This window comes from Haliotis rubra, unplaced genomic scaffold (assembly GCF_003918875.1).
Source record: "Haliotis rubra isolate DU_JTF1 unplaced genomic scaffold, ASM391887v1 Scf524, whole genome shotgun sequence".
Lineage (NCBI taxonomy): Eukaryota > Metazoa > Mollusca > Gastropoda > Lepetellida > Haliotidae > Haliotis > Haliotis rubra.
Genome location: NW_025767218.1, coordinates 289,547 through 313,545, shown reverse-complemented (window position 1 = coordinate 313,545; position 23,999 = coordinate 289,547). Strand labels below are relative to the sequence as shown.

Here is a 23,999-nt window from a genome sequence, read left to right as displayed (position 1 = left end):
CAAACATTTGCTTGTATTAGTCAAGTTGATGTAACACGTGTTCTGATTGGACAGAAAGAAGGGAGATAATTCGTGTTGCGATTTTATGCCGCTAGGGATTTTACGAGAACCGGGAAACATGGCCGTATTAGAACAGAGGTTCGTAGGAAGAAATGACAAGTAACCTCTGTGGGGAGAGAATGCCATTACCCCTGCCAGTTTCCAGTTCAACGGAGTGAAGGAACAAGAGCAAGCAGAAATTGAAAATAAATATCAAATTGCCTGATATTACCATTAAACTGTTGAAGGTTATTTATCGTATCTACAGTCGTTAATGTTAGAATTTTCGTCACATTTATTCTAAAAAAGAAACTTCTGACGAAGCGGATGAATGAATGCATGTGAGATAACTCTGCAAGTATTCCATATGGTGGACATGTGATTCAATAAGTATATTTAGAGTTACCTCCCCTGTTCCTTCACTTCGTTGAACCGGAAGCTGTCAGGTATAATGGAGGCGAAGAGCGATTTGATATGCCACGAGTGGTGTTTAAAATGTTGAATGAAATATGCACATGGTATACAATCCCTACCCATATGAGAGCACAACCCTGTGAGGAAATGGGTGTCTACCTTTGATGGTGGCGATATTTTATTTTGACAGTAAAATATTTTTCGAACCGAAGCGTGGGATGTACGTTGCCAATCTTTGCTCGCTTCGCTGGCATATAGGAAGACTGGTATTCTCTCTCTGTTGCGCAGCTCTATTTGCGCTACAGTTTTATTGTGCTTCAGCAAACTGTTGTATTTGTTTGTTGTTTAACGTCTAACTCAGCAATATTCCAGCTACACGACGGCGGTCTGTATCCCGATCCCATTGCTTTCACTCACCGGTTTGACCTGTGAAGATCGAGGTTAGAATATTGATCTTCAGCAACCCATGCTTGTCGTAAGAGGCAACTAACGGGATCGGGTGGTCAGGCTCGCTGGCTTGGTTGACACATGTCATCGGTTCCCAATTGCGCAGATCGACGCTCATGCATTTGATCACTGGATTGTCTGGTCCAGACTCGATTATTTACAGACCGCCGCCATGTAACTGGAATATTGGTGAGTGTGGCGTAAAACTAAACTCACTGACTTACTCACCCACCGGTTTGCCTGGTCCAGATTCGACTGTTATGCGCATGGTGATGTAGCTGAGTGTGACGTTACTTGTTTGAAATATGACCTTATTTACGCGAGTGATTGAGAGAGTGAGTTTTATTTACACCGCTCTTAGCAATATTCCAGCAATATCACGGCGGGGGGACACCAGAAATGGGCTTCACTCACTGTACCCATGTGGGTAATCGAACCCGGGTCTTCGGCGTGACGAGCGAACGCTTTAACAGTGTATGAAATAAGCCAAAAATCCAGCCAGACATCAGTGCTGGTAAGCTCAAAATGTTACCAGCCCAAAATGGATTTATTCAGACCAAATATGGTGAATTTATTCAGATGTATGGAACATTTAAAAAATTTACCAGACCATCGGGCTGGCTAGCTGTAAATGTAGACCGTCCGTCAGAAATCTAGACCGTCTCGGGCGGTCGGACGGGCCATATTTCATACACTGGCTTTAACCACTAGGTCACATGCAACGTAAAACACAACTTTGCAGATTCTGATTCCTTTCGGTATGGACTTACCGTAACAAATCATCAAAAATGCAAATTCAACTTATAAAGTTGAAAAATAACGCGATGAAAAAACCGCGCGAAATCGTAGTTCAAACGATTCACTAACTTTCCCCCAGCGCTTGGGGGAATTGAAGTGGTTTCAACAGCTGTGCTGCGCTCATAGCACATGCGCAGTGAAATAGGTTCGCGGAGCTTGGAAGCGGGTTGTCCGGTGAATATTCGGTGAAGGCTTTGGTGTGAGCTATTTTTCTAATGTTTTGTTGATATTTCACAGGCGCGAGCTTTTTATATGTTATTACAGTAGATTACCGATTTAACTGTTTATATAATTTCATTTGTCTTTTTCACCACACGTTCTTCTTACCGAGTCACTTTCTCAGTTCGATACTTAAAAGCAATGTCATTATTTAGCGTCGACAGAATTTCTAACTGTGATATAGATATGTCGTTGTCACAGACAAAACTCAAAGTCAGTTTTATTGGCACCTATATGTCTGCCTGCCCGTCTGCTAATGACAATATTCAACACACAATTTCAATCACTTACCACATGCAATTTGAACTTAACACCAATGAGGCTATACACCATAAACAAAATGCATTGATTTATGGCCCGAGTTCGATCTCTGTCACATTATGTAATTACACAGACAGGCAGGTGTGATACTTGTACACATGACATGTTATGATGTCTGTTGATTGCAAAATTTTATACACAAAAAATTAGCATGTATTTACAAAACCCAACATCCCTATATATACACACAATCAGCCGTGACGGCATCTGCAAATGAACCAGCCGTTACACTTGAGTGCACACCCACCCGCTCTGACTGGGTTCGGTATCCCGGTTGCTTCGTTTCTTGGGAAGTAAACCCAAGTACAAAATATTGCACTTTTGATTTGCAATTGTACGCTTATAATTTTGTTTTTATGTTTTTTCATAACCAGCAATGCATATTATATGTCATGAATAAATGATAATTGTGTTTTAATTATGTTTGATTGTTTGGTTGCATGTGACCTTTAAGTAATATCACAGGAACCCAACAACCACCAACACCAATAACAAATATGAATGCCACAAGAGCAATACAAAACAATCTAATCAGGGAGTTGTACAGTGTCACATATTGTACTTGATCTATGACACTTTTACAAGTTGGGAGAACGTTCCTCACGGCGGGACCAGCCGTGATAACGAGGTACCCTTTATAACGCTAAGAGAAAATTGTTATATTTTTCGTATCTTCACCCGAAAAGATTTGTACTGACGTTAAACCGAAACATACTTTGACAGACATTTATTGAAGCGGCCAAGAAAGCGGAAGTATTAAATTCATAGATTTGCTGTTTAATGAAGTGAGTCCAAATTATTCAGCGCATATGTCGTTCCTTCGCATTGCGTTGTTGCAGAATTTGAGGACACACGTAACAGTTGCTTGGATTTAAGAATAAGGCCCGCAGGTATTTTTAAAACAAGTTCCAACAAAGCTGTCCGCCTTCAATATCCTTCGATAATAATATCCACCATTCCTGATTGAATTGATTTAAAAAAAAAAAACACTTTTCCAAGAAGAAACATTTTCCAGAGAGAGCCCAACCCAGTCAGGATCCGACTTTTGCAGAAACCCAGTGTGTTTATCTTTTTTAAAGGTCACTATGTGAACTAAGACTTGTTTGGGTCCAACGTCTCGGAATAATAGAGGATACATATGTGTAACATTTTTAAACAAGCCTCGCATGAAGGCGGACGGGCTTCAAGGTCGATGTGAATGTTGAAGTGACAGTTGAAGCCACAATGGCGAGTCCTTTCCCGAGGAGAAGGAAGATACAACTACTTGAGACAGTTACCTTTGAAAGATGGGTAGGTGTTGTATACCATGTGCATAGTACTGACTGTGTGATATAAACACTCGGTGAAGGTTTTAGATAAGTCAGAACTATAATTGAGACAGTTACCTTTGAAAGAAGGGTAGGTGTTGTATACCATGTGCATAGTACTGACTGTGTGATATAAACACTCGGTGAAGGTTTTAGATAAGTCAGAACTATAATTGAGACAGTTACCTTTGAAAGATGGGTAGGTGTTGTATACCATGTGCATAGTACTGACTGTGTGATATAAACACTCGGTGAAGGTTTTAGATAACTCAGAACTATAACTGAGTCAGTTACCTTTGAAAGATGGGTAGGTATTGTATAGCATGTGCATAGTACTGACTGTGTGATATAAACACTCGGTGAATGTTTTAGGTAACTCAGAACTGTAATTGAGACAGTTACCTTTGAAGATGGGTAGGTATTGTATACCATGTGCATAGTACTGACTGTGTGATATAAACACTCGGTGAAGGTTTTAGATAAGTCAGAACTATAATTGAGTCAGTTACCTTTGAAAGATGGGTAGGTATTGTTTACCATGTGCTTTCTAATGAATGTGTGATATAAACACTCGGTGTTTAAAAAATGGTATAAATATATTCCATGAAAAGTGCAAACATTCGGTTTAGCTTTTAGATGAGTCAGAAATCATTTAGCGCTCCGCTCACACGGAAAACGGGGACACAGGTGATTGCCATGTGACATTTCAGATATCATGTGATCTTGTATACAACAGTTTACATTGAGGATACGGATACAATCAGCTGCAGCGTCCCACTCTGACGAAAACCTCACACAGGTTAGATGTTTTATATTTCGTTCCATAAATTAACACCCAAACACAAAATGGGCCTCAAAAAATGGGCCATTTCTATGGCATCGAGCCTTTTGTTACTAAATCTCATTTATCTCGAAACAATCGGAGAGAAGAGGTTCTTTTACGAGTGGGGGTGTTGTGGTCTAGGTGCATGTCTCAATATTATTACTATATATATTTCTGCGAATTGAACAGAGTGTAATCGGCCAGATAATGTGGCTTATTATTAATTTTACTGCACTGCCAAGAAATATGTAACTCAACGTAAGGCGATGGCGGAATGACCTCTCATTGGCTGGACTATTATGTTCCAGGATTATTATGTTCGCCATGAAGTTCAAAATGTAATTCTTGCTTTGTTACTTTAAGACATTTATAAACTTAGCACGCCTTATAATGCAAAGTGTAAATGGGCCTAGATGCCCGAACACCAATAAAACGTTTAATAATCAGACCGGATGGGCTTAAATTGGTCTTCATCAACCCATACTTGTAAGAGGCGACTAACGGGATCGGGTGGTCAGGCACTGGCGTAGCTACCATTATTAAAAAGAGCCCGGGCTTACACATGATTTTGGCTAAATAGGTAGGGCAAGTCCTCAATATTATCTAAATATAGTGTTTTGACCTATCGGGCTTACACGAAAAACTTGGCTTGCTACGCGCCTGTCGGGCTCGCTGACGTTGTGCACATTTCATCAAAGTCGATTGATGCTCGTGGTGTTGATCACTGAATTGTCTGGTGCAGATTAGATTATTTATAGCTGGAATACTGCCGAACAAACAAGAAACAACATTTAATAATGCATCAATGAGACGTTTCTTGGAACCGCCGATGAGTGGCGTCCCTTATTCCAACTGCTCATGATTCCTGCTGTCTGCAACACGCGAGAAACACGCCAACACAGCGATCTGCTTACATTCTGCTTCACAGATACAATAGTCAGTTACATGTATATATTGGCAAACCGGCGTTCTGTTGACGTCTTACGTGGTAGAAGCCAGCTGTGCCCCATACACTTTACGGGACACTGATCCAGAGCAATTCCCCGGGACTGGTTGTTGCTTTATTGGTTTTCCCTCGCGACTGCCCGGATGATATCCCATAATTCTTAACCGGGTTGAGATCTCTGCTGCGACACCCGCAAGCGCAATTGCTTATATGAGTATGATATGAATATACTAGTCTGTCATGCAGACCCTGAAGTAAATATATCAAGAAATCCCACGCAAGTCTAGAAAATGTGGCAAGTCTAGATTTCCACAGCGTCAGGGTCTCTGAAAATGAAGAAAGTCTCAGGGCTCCTTCAACCCATACTTGTTATAAGAAGCGTCTAACGGGATTGGGCTGTCATGCTCGTTGTCTAAGTTGACACGTCATCGTATCCACGATAAACATCAAACAAAAACAAAGTAATTTTCACTCTGAATCGTTGGGATGTGTAACGCCGTGCGGCGTAAAACTAAACTCACTCACTCAAAATACAAGGCTTAGAGTGATTTCAACGAACTGTTGTGTTTGTTTGTTTGTTGTTTAACGCCGCACCCAGCAACATTCCAGCTATATGGCGGCGATCTGTAAATAAACGAGTCTGGACCACACAATCCTGTGATCAACAGCATGAGCACCGATCTACGCAATTGGGATACGATGACTTGTGTCAACCAAGACAGCGTGTCTGACCACCCGATCGCGTTAGTTGCCTTTTTACGACTCAGTCCGCTCTCACAGGCACGTAAGCAAAATGTGCGTGCACCCTTTCACACCCCCCCCCCCCCCCACCGCTCTCTCTCTCTCTCCCCACTTCCCTAACCCCACATCCAACCCTGGCCCTAACCTATTAACCCACACCCTCATGCCCTGACACGCTCACAATCAGTCATGTCACTTGTGTTATATAATGACGTAAACCGAAACCAGCATCCACGATAAACGATGGATTTACTTTTACTTGGAATCACGAGTTGTTGAATTACGCAAGGACTGTTATGAAATCCGCGTGATGTGATTTTCCGGTTTGCGTGTTGAATGAACAAGAACACGTTGTCAGTGATAACCTGAGGCTTATCCAGTGCATTTGTACACAGTGAGAGCAGAGACCATGTACCTATATCTCTGGCGAGAGTGAACACTTTTCCCTGCTTTCATAACATGAACAACAAGGAGAGTTCTATGGATATACACCTTCTTTAATATGATATGAGCGACGTTTCGGTGTAGCTTATAACGGTGTTAGTAGCTACACCGAAACGTCGCTCATATCTTATTAAAGAAGGTGTATATCCATAGAACTCTCCTTGTTGTTCATCACACCACCTTCTAAATGCCACTTAAACAAGTTTTCATAACATGGTTGAAAGTTTGATCAGTTTCTCATCGATAGAAACTGTTGTTGGTTGTTGTTGTTGTTTAAAGACGCACTCAGCAATATTACAGCTGTATGACGTCAGTCTGTAAATAATGGAATCTAGACCAGTCAATCTAGTGATCAACAGCATGAGCATCGATCTACGTAACTGTGATACGACGATATGTGTCAACCTGACAGCCTGATCGCGTTAGTCGCCTCTTACAACAAGCATGGGTTACTGATGAGGCAGTAACGCTGCATCGAACTATCGATGTATTGTGATTGTTTAGCCTCCGATAGCAATTAATCGATGACAGAAAAGAAAAATATCGGTGCATCGATAGTATTTGTGACTATCTATAGTGTACTAATTGACTTCCTTTGATAAATGCGCAGCGCAAAATACAGGATGTACCGTTTACTTTGATTTAGAGTTAGCCGCCCCTGTTACCCCTTGAACAATTGAACAAACTTGGTCTGTGTTTCAAGTTTCTTGTCAGTTAAGAAAAAAGACCGAGACTACTTCAGCTTCTTTTTATTTCATATAACCTATATATTCATTTGGGAAATGACTTCAAATGCGATAATCCAAGAAGAAAAACAACTATCGCAACAGTATGTCGCAATAGACTTTCGCTATCGCAATAGTTGTTTCTCGCACAATAGTCACCCCTAGTTACTGAAGACCAATTCTAACCCAGATCTTCACGGACAGAAATTATAAGGAGTTATTCTCTCAAAGGGTAACCTATATCCGTAATCCGTATGAACACGTACGTACGATTAGCACATGGCATGGGTTCAGTTAGGGCAAATTAAAATGTAAGCAAACATGTTACAGTACATGCTCCATCTCTGAAAGCGTTCACATCACTTAGTGTAATTTCACAAAGATTTATACATACATTGGCGTCTACTTCACAATAACACGTGAATATTTGAAGCAGATTGGTGCCTACGTCAGAGACACGTGACGATTTCACAAAGCCCGTGCATATTTTTCCAAGACTGGCGTTTACTTCACAAAGACGTGCAGATTTCTACAAGACTGGCGTCTACTTCACAAAGACGTGCAGATTTCACGTAGATTGGCGTCTACTTCACAAAGGCATGCATATTTCTCCAAGACTGGCATCTACTTCACAAAGACATGCAGATTTCACTTAGATTGGCGTCTACTTCACAAAGACGTGCATATTTCTCCAAGACTGGCGTCTACTTCACAAAAGCGTGCAGATTTCACGTAGATTGGCGTCTACTTCACAAAGGCGTGCAGATTTCTCCAAGACTGGCGTCTACTTCACAAAGACGTGCATATTTCTCCAAGACTGGCGTCTACTTCACAAAAGCGTGCAGATTTCACGAAGATTGGCGTCTACTTCACAAAGACGTCCAGATTTCACGAAGATTGGCGTTTACGTCATAAAGACACGAAAATTTCACGTAGAGTGGCGTTTACAATATTCCAGCTATATCACGGCCTGGGACCTTCACATAAATAACGACATAAGGTACTTTTGTATTCAGAATCAGAAATATCGCCACAGCAGCATGTGGCTTCTGAATGTTACAAGTAGAAAACATGTTTATTTACTTTGACCCATACTTCCAGTATGGATACGTTTCCCAGAAAGTGTTATTCCAGAGAAATCACGTTTACGGCAATAGACAGATATTCCTCGGCGCGAGGCTACGTACGTAATAGTTAGCCCTCGCTGTCAGAGCGGTGACCTTTGGCAACATTTTTCGGGAAAACCCATTTCCCGAGAAAACTTATTAATAGTTGTCGGTAAGCCCCAGTGCTGCATCAAGGCGGTGACATGGATAGCTCTTCCCTTTCCTCCATGCTCGTAGAAATTGTACTAAAACCGGATATGCGAACTCTAATTGACTTTGATGACAGGATATTTGTTAAATTGAACTTTCCGAACATTTCCGAAATGTTAGTGGTATGATTTCTGTTTTTTCTATTTAAAACCCATATTATATGGAGGTAGTATATTTTGAACTAATGATTAATCTTGGAATTCCATGTATTTAGGGGGACTTAGGTCGCTTGTAAATAGAGATAAGGATAAGGTCCCCAGTAACGTGGGCATGTTGTAAGGGGAGAATATTTGAATCAGCCGTCGTCTCACTAGGAGCGGTGGTGTAGCCTGGTGGTTAAAGCGTTCGATCATCACACCCAAGACCCGGATTCCCCACATGGGTACAATGGATCAAGCCCATTTCTGTGTCCCCCGCCGTGATATTGCTGGAATATTGCTAAAAGCGGTGTAAAACTAAGGTCACTCATTCATTCATTCCTCACCAACAGGGTTGATGCATGTCAATGTGTACAATCAAGGGTCTTTTTAATAATATTAGTTAAAAACGATCACTTATGACAACAATGAAGCAGTGTCCGGATTTCGTCAGCGGCAGAGGTCCACAGCAACTTGCTCTGTGGGGCTCCCTAGCCTTGCTCCAAGGCTGTACTGAATGCTGAGCCCATGGATGTATAGTAATTCTATCCTTCGATGAGGGAAGTCTAGATAGGCGAATAATAATACCCAAGTCTGTTATTTATCATTTTTGGGAAATTATCATTTAAACTTGAGACAAATCATCAGAGTTGGTCTGTCGATTTCATGTGACTGTGCAACGTTTGATTTTGTTGCGTGTATTAGATTTGTGTTAGTGAGCAAATCATCTGTCTCAAATGACTGACTGACTGAGTTTAGTTTTACGCCGCTTTTAGCAATATTCCAGCAATATCACGGCGGGGGACGCCAGAAATTGGCTTAACACATTGTGCCCATGTGGGGAATCGAACCCGGGCCTTCGGCGTGACGAGCCAACGCTTTAACCACTAGGCTACCCCACCGCCCCTGTCTCAAATGAAGTCAAACGGACTGTAATATGTTGTATGACTGATTGAGGCGAATGTATATCAACATAGCTTCCTTCGTCAACACTTCAGATTTATTGACATGTTTGTTTGTTTGTTTTAACGCCGCCCCCGGACATATTCCAGCTATATGGCGGGGGTCTGTAAATAATCGAACTTTGACTGAGGAGAGGGTGGTTTACATCCCATTCAACATCTAACCAACATTTGAAAGCGGAAGCAAAACCTGAATAACTCGAAACGTTCCTTTACAGACGCCCGCCATATAACTGGAATATTGCTGAGTGCGGCGTGACACACCAAACAAACCAAACCAATTCCTCCGTAAGCATCTCTGCCGAACGAGGGCGCCACAGTAACTTGTCTGGCATTTTCTCGATTACGAGAACTCGACCCAAAATCTCCAACCGATGCTGCAGCGGTCTCAGAAGGAGTTGGGGGCCGAGGCTAGTCAGGTGTCTCCGACGTTGTCCAGCGACGAGCCAGACGGTCCATCAACACCCTTATATAAGGTAAAGGTCATTGTATGGCATCCTTGTCGTTCGCGCTGCCCTGTCTCGGGATGAGTGTGTCAGGTAATGAATTCTGCATGCTGTAGTGTGATTAGCTTGTGGTGATATTCGGCATTACGTAGTCTCATGGAGGAGCGAGATGTGTTTGGATTCTGTGGCTGACTTTGAACAGTTGGACAGGTAGGTAGTCGCTACAGTAGATTTCGGGATGAGTTGGTTTTCATCGGTACGTACTGATTGGGGTGAGATGAGTATCTGTAGGGTCGGATTGTGATTGTTCTATTTGTGGGGTATTTTGGAGTGAGATTGATAGGTGTGGGGTCGAGTTGTGATTGTTTGGGTTGTGGGATAGAGGATGTGGATGTGGCCGGGTAGGAGGATGTGGCTGAGTGAGTGAGTTTAGTTTTACGCCGCACTCAGCAATATTCCAACTGAGTGGCGTCATTCTGTAATAATCGAGTCTGGACCAGACAATCCAGCTATCGACAGTGTGAGCATCGATCTACACAATTGGGAACCGATGACATGTGTCAACCATGTCAGCGAGCCTGACCACCCGATCCCATTAGTCACCTCTTACCACAAGCATGGGTTACTGAAGATCAATTCTAACCTCTATCTTCACGGGTGTTCTAGTTGTGGGGTCGGGCTAGTGGGTGTGGTTGGGTTGGTCGGTGTGGTGGTTGTGGGGTAGGTTGCTGGTCCTGATTGTTTTGGTTGTGGGGTAGGTTGAAGGGTATGAGTGATTGTTTTATGACTGACTTGTTTTGGGATTAGGAAAAGTGGATGTAGTTGGTGCTGTGGGGAGGAGCCGGTGGATCATTGTGAATCTCGTTGTTGTATAGACCCGTGAAGATCCGGGGTAGAATAGGTCTTCAGTAACCCATGCGTGTCGTAAGAGGCGACTAACGGGATCGGGTGGTCACGCTCACTGACTTGGTTGACACATGTCATCGGTTCCCAATTGCGCAGATCGATGCTTATGCTGTTGATCACTGGATTGTCTGGTCCAGACTCGATTATTTACAGACCGACGCCATATAGCTGGAATATTGCTGAGTGTGGCGTAAAACTAAACTCACTCACTCACTCGTTTTATAGGGTGGTTGGGTCAGTGTGAATCTCGTTGTTGTAGGATGGGTGGTTGGATAAGTGAATTTTGTTGCAGTGGGATAGGGTGGTTGGCTCAGTGTGAATATTGTTGTTGTAGGATGGGTGGTTGGATAAGTGAATTTTGTTGCAGTGGGATAGATTGGTTGGGTCAGTGTGAATTTTGTTGAAGTGGGATAGGGTGGTTGGATAGTGTGAATTTTGTTGCAGTGGGATAGGGTGGTTGGCTCAGTGTGAATATTGTTGTTGTAGGATGGGTGGTTGGATAAGTGAATTTTGTTGCAGTGGGATAGGGTGGTTGGGTCAGTGTGAAGTTTGTTGTTTTAGGATAGGGTGGTTGGATAAGTGTGAATTGTGTTGCAGTGGGATAGGGTGGTTGGCTCAGTGTGAATTTTGTTGCAGTGGGATAGGGTGGTTGGCTCAGTGTAGAATTGTTGCAGTTGCAGGTTGGATAAGTGTGAATTTTGTTGTTTTAGGAGGGTCAGTGTGAATTTTGGTTGGGTCAATTTTGAATTTTTAGTTGTTGTAGGATAGGGTGGTTGGATAAGTGAATTTTGTTGCAGTGGGATAGGGTGGTTGGGTCAGTGTGAATTTTGTTGTTTTAGGATAGGGTGTTTGGATAAGTGAATTTTGTTGCAGTGGGATAGGGTGGTTGGGTCAGTGTGAATTTTGTTGTTGTAGGATGGGTGGTTGGATAAGTGAATTTTGTTGCAGTGGGATAGGGTGGTTGGATAAGTGTGAATTTTGTTGCAGTGGGATAGGGTGGTTGGGTCAGTGTGAATTTGTTGCAGTGGGATAGGGTGGTTGGATAAGTGTGTGCAGTGGGATAGGGTGGTTGGGTCAGTGTGAATTTTGTTGCAGTGGGATAGGGTGGTTGGGTCAGTGTGAATTTTGTTGCAGTGGGATAGGGTGGTTGGGTCAGTGTGAATTTTGTTGCAGTGGGATAGGGTGGTTGGGTCAGTTGAACATGCTTGGCCAATGTGTCGTTTTTCTATACATGAAATGAGAAACGTTTATCACAGGCAATGTAAACTAAGGACTCAATATGGGCGTAATATTAATCACTTTACTCTTCGAGCAAAATGCATATAATATTAATGATCAATGTCAATATACCCTATATCTGTATTTGGAGTATTTAGTGACAAGTGACAAGTTTATTATTGCATTTGAGGCCTCATGGTCCATAGTGCTAAGATACAAATATCATCATACAGTGCGCAAAACATATGTATATAGATTATACAATGCAAGAATACTTACCATGAAATATTACTTTTTGAGGAACAATGATATCTTCTTCATACGAACAGAATATGTTGTTGACATTAATGAGACACTTTTTTTGTAGGATGGATTGTTATAATAATATGGTGGTAAGAGCTCTATATGTCTTATAATAAGGGCACCACAGAAGGAAATTAAATTCATCTTCAACTGATCAGGCATTACACTTCGAGCATAACAGTTGTTTATGATCTTTCAAACAACGTATTAACTAAACACTCAATTTATGCGATGCACAAAAAACATATAGTACACTCTTATGATATCCTTTGACTGGAACAGCTCTTATACATACTTCCCTACAAGTAATACAGTGCCAAGATATATTGATATACAATGCAAGACTAATTAACAGGATACATTTCTTTGAGGAACAGTGATATCCTGTTTATAAGAAAAGAATTTGTTGTTGACAGTAGTGAGACAACTTTATTATGGGATAGATTGTTATAATAATATGGCGGTACAAACAGTTTGGAGTATTTAAATCCCCTGGGTTAAAAGATATATTTTGTAAACTATTAGCTGTATTTTAAATTAAATTCTAAATATAAAAAGACCTTTATTGCAACATAGTTACTTTTGTGTCTAATAATGTTTTAAACCCGTCAAGATCCGGTTTAGAATTGATCTTCAGCAACCAATGCTTTTCGTAAGAGGCGACTAACGGGATCGGGTGGTCAGGTTCGCTGACTTGGTTGACACATGTCATCGTATCCCAATTGCTTAGATTAATGTTCATGCTGTTGATCACTGGATTGTCTGGTCCAGACTCGATTATTTACAGACCGCCTCCATATAGCTGGAATATTGCTGAGAGCGGCATAAAACTAAACTCACTCATTCACTCACCATCTGTTTCAACAGACTGAAGCATGATCATTTATTCAAACATTTTCAAGAAAAGAGAATCGTTAAAATCGTATTGTCTAGACTCGAGTGACATTTATACACAATCACAATTGACGGGCTCGATGTAATGGAGTCAGTTATACAAATTACACTGATCTTGCAAAGCCGTGATATTGCTGGAATATTGCTAAATGCGTCGCAAAACCATACTCACTCACTCACTGATCTTGCAACATTTGTAATTATCTGTGTTGATATACTTACACGTGTCAGTGGAATTCAGATTTCAGATATATCTCAGCCTGTCTCAGCATCTTGTGGAAGGAAAGTCAAAGAGTGAGTGAGTATATTTTTATGCCGCTTTTAGAGATATCCCAGCAATATCACGGCGGGGACACCAGAAATGGGCTTTACACTGCACCCCTGTGGGGAATCGAACCAGGGTCTTCGGCTTGACGAGCGAACGCTTTAACCACTAGGCTAACACCCCCCCACCCCCCGCCCAAAAATCAAAGAGGACGCAGAAAATGAACTTTTTTATTCTCGCCGAAGACCCGGGTTCGATTCCCCACACGGGTACAATGGGTGAAGCCCATTTCTGGTGTCCCCCGCCATGATATTGCTGGATTATTGCTAAATCCGGCTTAAAAGTAAACTCACTTTCTGCTGCATATATAACCTGTGGAAAACTAGACTTGGTTTAGTTTAATCTAGACTTGCATAGGCTTTACGTAACTATCAAAATTTCAAGGTATGAGTTATTTACCTAAAAATCGTTGGGGTTAAACATATATTTCACAGTTATTGCGTAGGACCAGCTTTCCGAGACTTGATACGTACTGTACTTTGAAACATGTCTCATTCTCGTGGCCAGTGTGCCTGAAGCTTGATTCATGCTAGAGAACGTGCATGGGCGTGTATAACAGTAACTTATGCTGCGGTGGGAACAACGGTAAATCTATTGAAGCGGATGGTATTCCGTTCAGAGTGGTGTCTTGTTTCCTCTTGATAGCTAAAATACATGGAATTTTCATGAAACGGCCCTCCCATTATCAGAAATTTGCGGGCCGCTGAAAATGATATTGGACCGCTCAACCTTAACCACGGGCCGCTATCACTTCTGTTGTCAAGTGACGTCATAGTGGGTGCGTGGGATTATGGTTCATTCGACATTAATTGGCTTTCGACTGGCAGATATTCTGGGTCAAACAAGTCAAAGCAACCCGAATTCCCGCTTTAAATAGCGGTAATATTGGCTTTCTTGTCGGTGCTAAGCTTAACAAATGCACTATTAAGGCTGTTGAAGGACCAAAACCGAACACTGACATAGTTTGACATGCTATTGTCTGTGTCAAAGGCCAAGGTTGAATATCGTCACTTTCTGTTGTGACGTCACTTGAATTGTTCGATGACGTAAGTGCATTCGGTTAGTCACCCCGTCAGAAGATGATTTGGGTAAACTTACAGTCAAATTCCTTCATTGTTTCCTTTCTCTTTTCAACACAAATTCCATGTATTTTAGCAATAATAACGGTAATGCTAATTTTGAGGGCATTATCATTTGCAGAAGCCCTCGGTCTTTTTCAACTGCCGTCCTTCGTCGGGCAGTTAATGGAAGACCTCGGACATCTGCAAATGATAATGCCCTCAAAATTAGCATTACCGTTATAATAAAGTCACCAGTGAGATCAACCAAGGACCATCCAAAGAATATCGAATTACGCATATTTTGAGATAAGTTACCACGGTGTTGATATGTTACCACAGTGTTGATATGTTACAACGGTGCCGATATGTTACCACAGTGTTGATATGTTACAACGGTGCTGATATGTTACCACAGGGTTGATATGTTACAACGGTGCTGATATGTTACCACAGGGTTGATATGTTACAACAGTGCCGATATGTTACCAGATGTCTAGATATGTTACAACAGTGCCGATATGCTACTAGATGTCTTGATATGTTTCAACAGTGCCGATATGTTACCAGATGTCTAGATATGTTACAACAGTGCCGATATGTTACCAGATGTCTTGATATGTTACCACAGTGCCGATATGTTACCACAGTGCATATATGTTACCACAGTGTCCATATGTTACCACAGTGCCGATATGTTACCACAGTGTTGATATGTTACAACGGTGCCGATATGTTACCACAGTGTCGATATGTTACAACAGTGCCGATATGTTACCACAGTGTTGATATGTTACCACAGTGCCGATATGTTACCAGATGTCTTGATATGTTACAACAGTGCCGATATGTTACCAGATGTCTTGATATGTCACAACAGTGCCCATATGTTACCAGATGTCTTGATATGTTACAAGAGTGCCGATATTTTACCAGATGTCTTGATATGTTACAAGAGTGCCGATATGTTACCACAGTGTTGATATGTTACAACAGTGCCGATATGTTACCAGATGTCTTGATATGTTCCAACAGTGCCGATATGTTACCACAGCGCCGATATGTTACCAGATGTATAGATATGTTACAACAGTGCCGATATGTTACCACAGTGTTGATATGTTACAACGTTGCTGATATGTTACCACAGTGTTGATATGTTACCACAGTGCCGATATGTTACCACAGCGCCGATATGTTACCAGATGTATAGATATGTTACAACAGTGCCGATATGTTACCACAGTGTTGATATGTTACAACGGTGCTGATATGTTACCACAGTGTTGATATGTTACCACAGTGCTGATATGTTACCACAGCGCCGATATGTTACCAGATGTATAGATATGTTACCACAGTGCCGATATGTTACCACAGTGTTGATATGTTACAACGGTGCTGATATGTTACCACAGTGTTGATATGTTACCACAGTGCTGATATGTTACCACAGCGCCGATATGTTACCAGATGTCTTTATATGTTACCACAGTGCCGATATGTTACCAGATGTCTTGATATGTTGCAACAGTGCCGATATGTTACCAGATGTCTTGATATGTTACAACAGTGCCGATATGTTACCAGATGTCTTGATATGTTACCAGATGTCTTGATATGTTACCACAGTGCCGATATGTTACCAGATGTCTTGATATGTTACAACAGTGCCGATATGTTACTAGATGTCTTGATATGTTACCAGATGTCTTGATATGTTACAACAGTGCCGATATGTTACCAGATGTCTTGATATGTTACAACAGTGCCGATATGTTACCAGATGTCTTGATATGTTACAACAGCGCCGATATGTTACCAGATGTCTTGATATGTTACAACAGTGCCGATATGCTACCATATGTCAGACAGACAGACAGACAGACAGACAGACAGACAGACAAGTTTATTCAGGCCAAGGCCACAGGCCCATCATACAGTCATTTGCATATGATATAGATAGTTTATGATATAGCTACCATATGTCTTGATATGTTACCACATGTGTTGATGTGTTACCACAGTGCCGGAGAGCCGATATGTTACCATATTCTCTCAAAGCCATCATTTTGCGGTAGTATCGAACTTCGGATAACCCGAAGCAATGGAGGTGCCCCCACTTAATGTACTTCCGGTTTCCTTTCATCTTGTTGAACCCCTTAGTATATCTGGTACCAGCTCGTTGTTTCCGGTTATCATAACTTTTGTTCATCAACATGGTGCCAAGAGTCCGGTCTGACATCATATCAATAGTTACGTATCCGGGCGATGATTTGGTTGTCCAATGCTTGATCTCTATCACTCACGCTATGTTATTATTTCTGGGAAAACCTCATGTATGTCTACGTTGTAATACCGTAACATTAATTATCATGAATTTCGTAACGAGGATTGCAGGTTACATCAGTGTTCATTTCGAATTTCACTGTTCACTTGATGCGGAACTGTTACTTTCTGTGAAATTAACCCAGATTCGAAAAGCCAATCTAGAGTTTCAGTTACGGAACACCGATTAAAATACAGGATTAGAATACATGCATTGTACGATGATTCATTCCCACAATAAAATAAGCGTCCTAAACAGCATAAAGGGAAAAGAATTACACAGGAAGCTTGCAATTGAAATTTTGAAAAACTGTATTTTAAACTTATCACGTGTTTTATAATTTTTCATTTTGTGTCCAGTTAAAAAAATCCGTTTAAAATCGACATGCACACAGATATTTAAGGTCAGTCGTACATCGCTGTGCAGTGAGCAAATTTATGGAATATTTTCAATAGCCGCCAAGATTTACGCACAGCATCATGAGATCGCTGAAAACGTGCGCTTTGCTTGCTGTCGCCCTGGACATCATTCGGTTTTCTTTCAGTTTTATTTGTCACATCTGAAAATAATCATCTTATTCTTCTCAAAATTGGAAGTATGGTACAAACCCGAAATATGAAGTTGATGATCGCGAATTTTCAAATAAGATTACCAGATAATAGTCTGATGACGAGGCCCAATGGATTATGAAATTAACCTGTGAAATGTAACTAACTGAACGGAAATAAACTTAAATAAACTTCACTAAACGAGATGTTCGTCATGAAACGTCCGCCGCCGTTAATGTGTGACACATGGAGGTTGCCCGACACAATTGGCGACCCATACAAATACCAGGATCCGCTGTTTGTTCGCTCTCATTTAATCCGAGGTTTGTCAGTTCCCTGCCCAAAGTGTTCTCGGGTCGATGTTGTCAGTACACCCTTGCAAAGCTTATACGCTGTGATGTTAACATTAATTAAAATTGTTCAAAGCGAGACCGGGTTAGAATTGGTGTTCAGCAACCCGTGCTTGTCGTAAGAGGTTGACACATGTCATAGTATCTCAGTTGCTTAGATTGATGCTCATGATGTTGATCACTGGATTGTCTGGTCCAGGCACGATTACGTACACACCCCCGCCTTACAGCTGGAATATTGCTGAGTGCGGCGTTAAACAACAAAGAAAGAAAATAGGTTATCTCCAAGCACCAGCAAAGCTATATTCTGCAGAGTGTGCAGAACTGCTCCGAGATAACCTATCTACATGCGGTATTTCGTGAATGTATGCGGAATGTATGTAAGGTGAACTGTGGTGTTAATAAACGGTTAAGTCCGGAGGAATTCTTGGAATTAACTTCATCTGATTATTTATTTTATATACAGAATAACATTCCAGGCTTCATATCCTGGTCAAAGCGGACAATCTGATTATTATTACCCCGGATAACCCAAACTGCCTGTGAGGCGCTAGAAGGTTAATGTCCACATGACTTATGCCACCGGGTACCCATTTTCTGCTGGGTGAACAGAGGCAATTTTGAACAAACTCGAAAACCGCGTGCATTCCTTCCTAATCGATGGAATCGGTGCAGTAAGTCCATCATGGTAACCCCTTGGGGTTTGATTATATAATCTGTTAGAGTGAAAGACAACGGTGATGACTGGTAGCTTCATGCGCATTGTAATATATTTCTCTTTCACAACTAATATATTCGTTAATTAAAAAATACATCTTCATTCAAAAATATGTTATTTAACAATTTTGCCAAACAGTTTAAGAAACAGCGCCACTTGTTTTTGATTCCTCACATGGGTACAGTGTGTGAAGCCCATTTCTGCTGCTGGAATATTGCTAAAAGCGGCGTAAAAGAAAACTCACTCACGTGATTATTTACGAACCGTTGGATAGCTGGAATATTGTTGACAAACAAACACACTTTCGAAATATCACCATCATCATGAAGACATAGCCTCGCTTCCTCGAGATAAGGACATTAATGCAAGTCACTTCCCCCTCTGCCCACTGCCGTATTTCCAGCTACTTCCCTGGTAAATCTGCTGAACTCACATTTACTCCTCGGAACACGTGCTTCTCCTTATAGTGCGGTGAGTTACAGTATGGGCTGTTTGTTATGGAATAGTAATGATTAAGGGATTCTTTGGCATGGGTGTCAACTGGAAAATCCGTGATGCGGTCAGTGTGTTTATATGATGCGGTTAGCATCAACTTCCGACGCTTGCACCATCACCGCGACAAGTGATGCGAAGGTTGCCTGTGTGGCGTCAGTGAGGTGTTGCATTATCGTGTTGACAGTGTGATCGTTAGCATCAGTGAGTATGTTTTACAAGAAATATTTTGTTATGCATTGCTTTATAAGATTGTTTGTGTATTGGTTTATCTGTGTTGAAGGATTACCCGTCTTTGTGTGATGTTACGTATACGTATCTAGCATGTCTGTCTGTCTGTCTGTCTGTCTGTGTTTGTGTATTGGTTTATCTGTGTTGAAGGATTACCCGTCTGTGTGTGATGTTACGTATACGTATCTAGCATGTCTGTCTGTCTGTCTGTCTGTGTTTGTGTATTGGTTTATCTGTGTTGAAGGATTACCCGTCTGTGTGTGATGTTACGTATACGTATCTAGCATGTCTGTCTGTCTGTCTGTCTGTGTTTGTGTATTGGTTTATCTGTGTTGAAGGATTACCCGTCTTTGTGTGATGTTACGTATACGTATCTAGCATGTCTGTCTGTCTGTCTGTGTTTGTGTATTGGTTTATCTGTGTTGAAGGATAACCCGTCTTTGTGTGATGTTACGTATACGTATCTAGCATGTCTGTCTGTCTGTCTGTCCGTCTGTCCGTACGTATGTATGTATGTATGTACGTATGTATATTACACTTTTTGATTTGCTGGACGTAAGATATTGCCGTCATTCTTACATTGTACCGAAAATTCGAGATTTTGTATCGAAGACATTTTAAGCATGTGCTTAGCGCATATGAATTTGTAATTGTGAATTCCCTTATAGGCTTCTCTGTTTGTGTAATGAGACATTTCGTTGTCATTGGATACTGCGAGCTGACACAGCGCCACAGTATTGTAGAGACCCATCAACGATAATTGACTGAGTGAGTGAGTTTTGTTTTACGCCGCACTCAGCAATATTCCAGCAATATGGAGGCGGTCTGTAAATAATAGAGTCTGGACAAGACAATCAAGTGATCAACAGCATGAGCATCGATCTACGCACATTGGGATACGATTACATATGTCAACAAAGTCAGTGAGCCTGACCACCCGATCCCGTCAGTCGCCTCTTACGACAAGCATGGGTTACTGAAGACCAATTCTTACCCGGGTCTTAACGACAAACATTCCTTAGTTGTTTTCAGTAGTGAATATTGATATATATGTGATTGATTCTGTTCACAGGACTCTTTGCCTTCCATCTGGAAAAGCGACTCGAAGGAAATGCCAAGATTGAGATCTTCCTCGCTGTCCGACATTCTGGATGGGACGGAGGACATCAAAGATCCATCGAAGCCCAGAGGACCAAGTATGATAATACCTCTTATTGTTTATTAGGGCAACAACACTTAGTTTTTATGTACATTGTGTGTATCGGGTGCAGCCGTTTAAGATGTACTCATTTTGGAAACATCCATTGTCTTCACATGTTTTCAAATATCCATATAAATAATGTACACCAAAATGTTCCATCGTACTCCCATTGGAATCTGTTTCAGTAGGTTTGGTTGGTTGGTTCTTGTATAACGCTGCACTCAGCAGTATTCAAGTTATATGGCGGCGGTCTGTAAATAATCAGACAATCCAGTGATCAAATATCATGAGCATCTTGAGACGTATACACAATTGGTATACGATGACATATGTCAACCAAGTCAGTAAACCTGGCCGCACGATCCCGTTAGTTGTCTCTTACGACAAGCATGGGTTGCTGAAGATGAATTCCAACCTGCAACGGTCTGTCATTTTTTTAACATGCACATTGTTTTATTATTGTTATTATATTTTTTTTATTATTATTATTTATTATTATTTATTTATTTATTTATTTATTTATTTATTTATTTATTTATTTATTTATTTTTATTTATTTATTTTTTTAATTTAATTTTATTTATTTATTAAAAAATTGGGGGACTGGGGTGTGTGTGGGGGGAATCTCAGAGCAGTAAAAGTGTGCAGTCTTTCGTGTCTTTTGACTTACACATAATATAACTGAAATACTGTTCAAACGACGTCAAGATAAAACATACTCGTTCTCGTGTCTTGTTTCGGCAATTATGAGTTTGGGTGACTTGAAAAATTAATACGATCTAGAAACCTTTAGAATAGTCATGCGAAGGAAGATTCATTTGCGGCGGCCTACGTGAAAGTAAATCACCCCCTGCCAGTGTGAATGGGTAGAACATAACACAGTCAGTGGGAGAACCTCAGGAGATCAATAGGGTCACGGTGTCTCTACACTGTCTGGGTCATTCAGAATCTTGTTAGATCTACTTCTCGCTCGTTGGTCAGTTTAGTTTCGTTTCATTGGTCTGTAAGGTCACTCTGACATGACCCTTAACGTAATGTCACAGTAGGCTAGGATGCTAGTAACATCTGACTTTCGTGAGATTTTGTTACATAGAGTTGTTGATAAGTTGATAGTATGCCATAAATATGAAAATGAAAATCCAATCTCGTCGAGATACAATGACACAGATATTACTGTGACCACCTTAGTTCTTAAGCAGGGACTTACGGGCAGTCTCCTTCTCTCAGAAAACCGGAAATGGAGTCATTAAACCGGAAGTGCTCATAGCTCTGTGATTAAAATAGCTATAGCGTCTGCACTTTCTGTTTCAAAGTTGTACTGCATTAACATTATTTTCCAACGCGGAAGTGCATATCATTTTCCTTTAATGCTGTTAAGTTGTAAATGACTCTTTCTATAGTCACAAGTTAGTGTCATATATTAGACATGTTATTCCCGAAGCCGAACTGATCTCACTAAACTGGTAATGCTTAAGACTCCCTATCAGCTGTCTTGGTTTGCACAGGTCATCGTATCCCAGTTGCGTAGATCGATATTCCTGTTGGTGATCACTGCACTGTTTGGTTGCGTTTTCGTATTTATTTTTTGGATTTGGTTGTTTAACGCCGCCCTCAGCAATATGCCAGCGGTCTGTAAAATAATCGGGTCTGGACCAGACAAGCCAGTGATCAACAGCACGAGCATTGATCTACGCAACTGGATACGATGATATGTGACAACCAAGTCAGCGAGTCTGACAACCCGACCCCGTTAGTCGCCTCTTACGACAAGCATGGGTTGCTGGAGACCAATTCTAACCAGGATCTTCTCGGGTTGTTTGGTTGCAGACTCGAATATCTACAGACCGCAGAGTAAGGCGTTAAATATGAAACAAACAAACTAAGCTGTACTTAACAAACTAAACTGTATCTAACAACCTAACTGTACATTAAACCGGAAGTGTTGTCATCATACCGAAAGTGTTAATAACGTTTTAGCACATAACTAAAGCATTCATCAGTGACATAAGCTTTTGAGTGAGTGAGTAGGTTTGGTTTTATGTCGTTGTTAGGAATATTCCATCCATATCACGGTGGGACACCAGAAATGGGCCTCACACATTGTCCCCATATGGGGAATCGAACCCGGGTTTTCTGCGTGACGGGCGAACGCCTTAACCACTAGGCAACCTCACCGCCCCTCATAAGCTTATGACATAAAAACATTTATACCATACACCAACAGCATAAAGATCAATTAGATAACCGGACGTGAGTCCTTCGCCAGAGAGGGCGGATTACTTCGAAAGCTAAATTATAAGTGACATTATACACATTATACCAGATATATAATCAAAACACGTTTCGAGTATGTTTGGAAAGTATATTATTCCCAGGAAATAAATATCCAAAAAAGTTAATGCGCACGAAAACGTGTAAGATTTCGATAGGTTTCTGATGTTATTTTTAATTAATATATTTCTTTAAAAGGAAACAGTTATGTGAAAATGATAAATCGAATTCTTCACCCATTTTTTTCCATTCTGTTTAATACGAGAAATATAAACCTCGCCATGCTTGTTATTCGGTACATGTTGGGCATATATGTAACAAACTAGAGATGTCCTTACACTAGAAGTGTCTATAACGTTGTTATTATGGTTTTTAGGGGCTCATCTTGAAAAAGACACGGTTCTTTCTAGCCTAGTGGTTAAAGCGTTTGCTCGTCACGCCGAAGACCCGGGTTCGATTTCCCACATGGGTACAATGTGTGAAGCCCATTTCTAGTGTCCCCCGCCGTGATATTGCTGGAATATTGCTAAACGCGGCGTAAAACCATACTCACACACTCCCCAGTGCAGTGTATGTTGCGGTCGTGTACGTATGTTTAACCACAAATACTTTTCACGTTTCAGAAATATCACGTGACCACTGGGAAAAACGTCGGTTGGTTCAGAAGTGCAATGACTGCAACAAACAAATTCATCTGGTGTTTCGACAGAAGCATTGTCGAATGTACGTACACCGTTTGTCTCGAATTACAGTCATGCTCGATGACCCTTAAACTTCGATTTAGCATGTGTCGCTTAAAAAAATTGAAAAATTGTTAAATTAATTAAATGTTTTGAAAAATGATAGTGGTTACAATGTGTCGTCGAAACACAGATTGTCTAACTAACAAGATGGATTTATGATCGATGATCTGGAACGTTTCGAGTTATTCAGGTTTTACTCCTTCTAGAGGATGCTGATAAAATACCCAGTAGAACCGTTGTATGTGCCCTTTGTTTGCCCTTCTGCGGTAATTGGAGAAGTTTCTATGCTGTGTTTGTTTGTCGTTTAACGCCGCAGTCAGCCATGTT

The 23,999-nt window shown here is 41.1% G+C and overlaps 1 protein-coding gene across 6 annotated transcripts in view; it reads left to right on the top strand.

Annotated features, from left to right (window-relative positions):
• Positions 1–3,106: 3,106 nt before the first annotated feature.
• LOC124252799 (vacuolar segregation protein PEP7-like) overlaps positions 3,107–23,999 on the top strand; it is a 33,636-nt gene continuing 12,743 nt past the window's right edge. Inside the window, exons 1-4 of one of the 6 annotated variants that reach the window (XM_046686461.1) lie at positions 3,107–3,528; positions 9,858–10,115; positions 20,530–20,653; positions 23,553–23,652. In XM_046686461.1, coding sequence (XP_046542417.1) covers positions 10,014–10,115; positions 20,530–20,653; positions 23,553–23,652 — 326 coding nt within the window. In that variant the 5' untranslated portion in view covers positions 3,107–3,528; positions 9,858–10,013. Of the gene's footprint in view, positions 3,529–4,321; positions 4,345–9,857; positions 10,116–13,647; positions 13,705–19,232; positions 19,435–20,529; positions 20,654–23,552; positions 23,653–23,999 lie in introns of those variants that run through there. The other 5 variants (XM_046686463.1, XM_046686467.1, XM_046686464.1 and 2 more) reach the window with 5 other exon arrangements.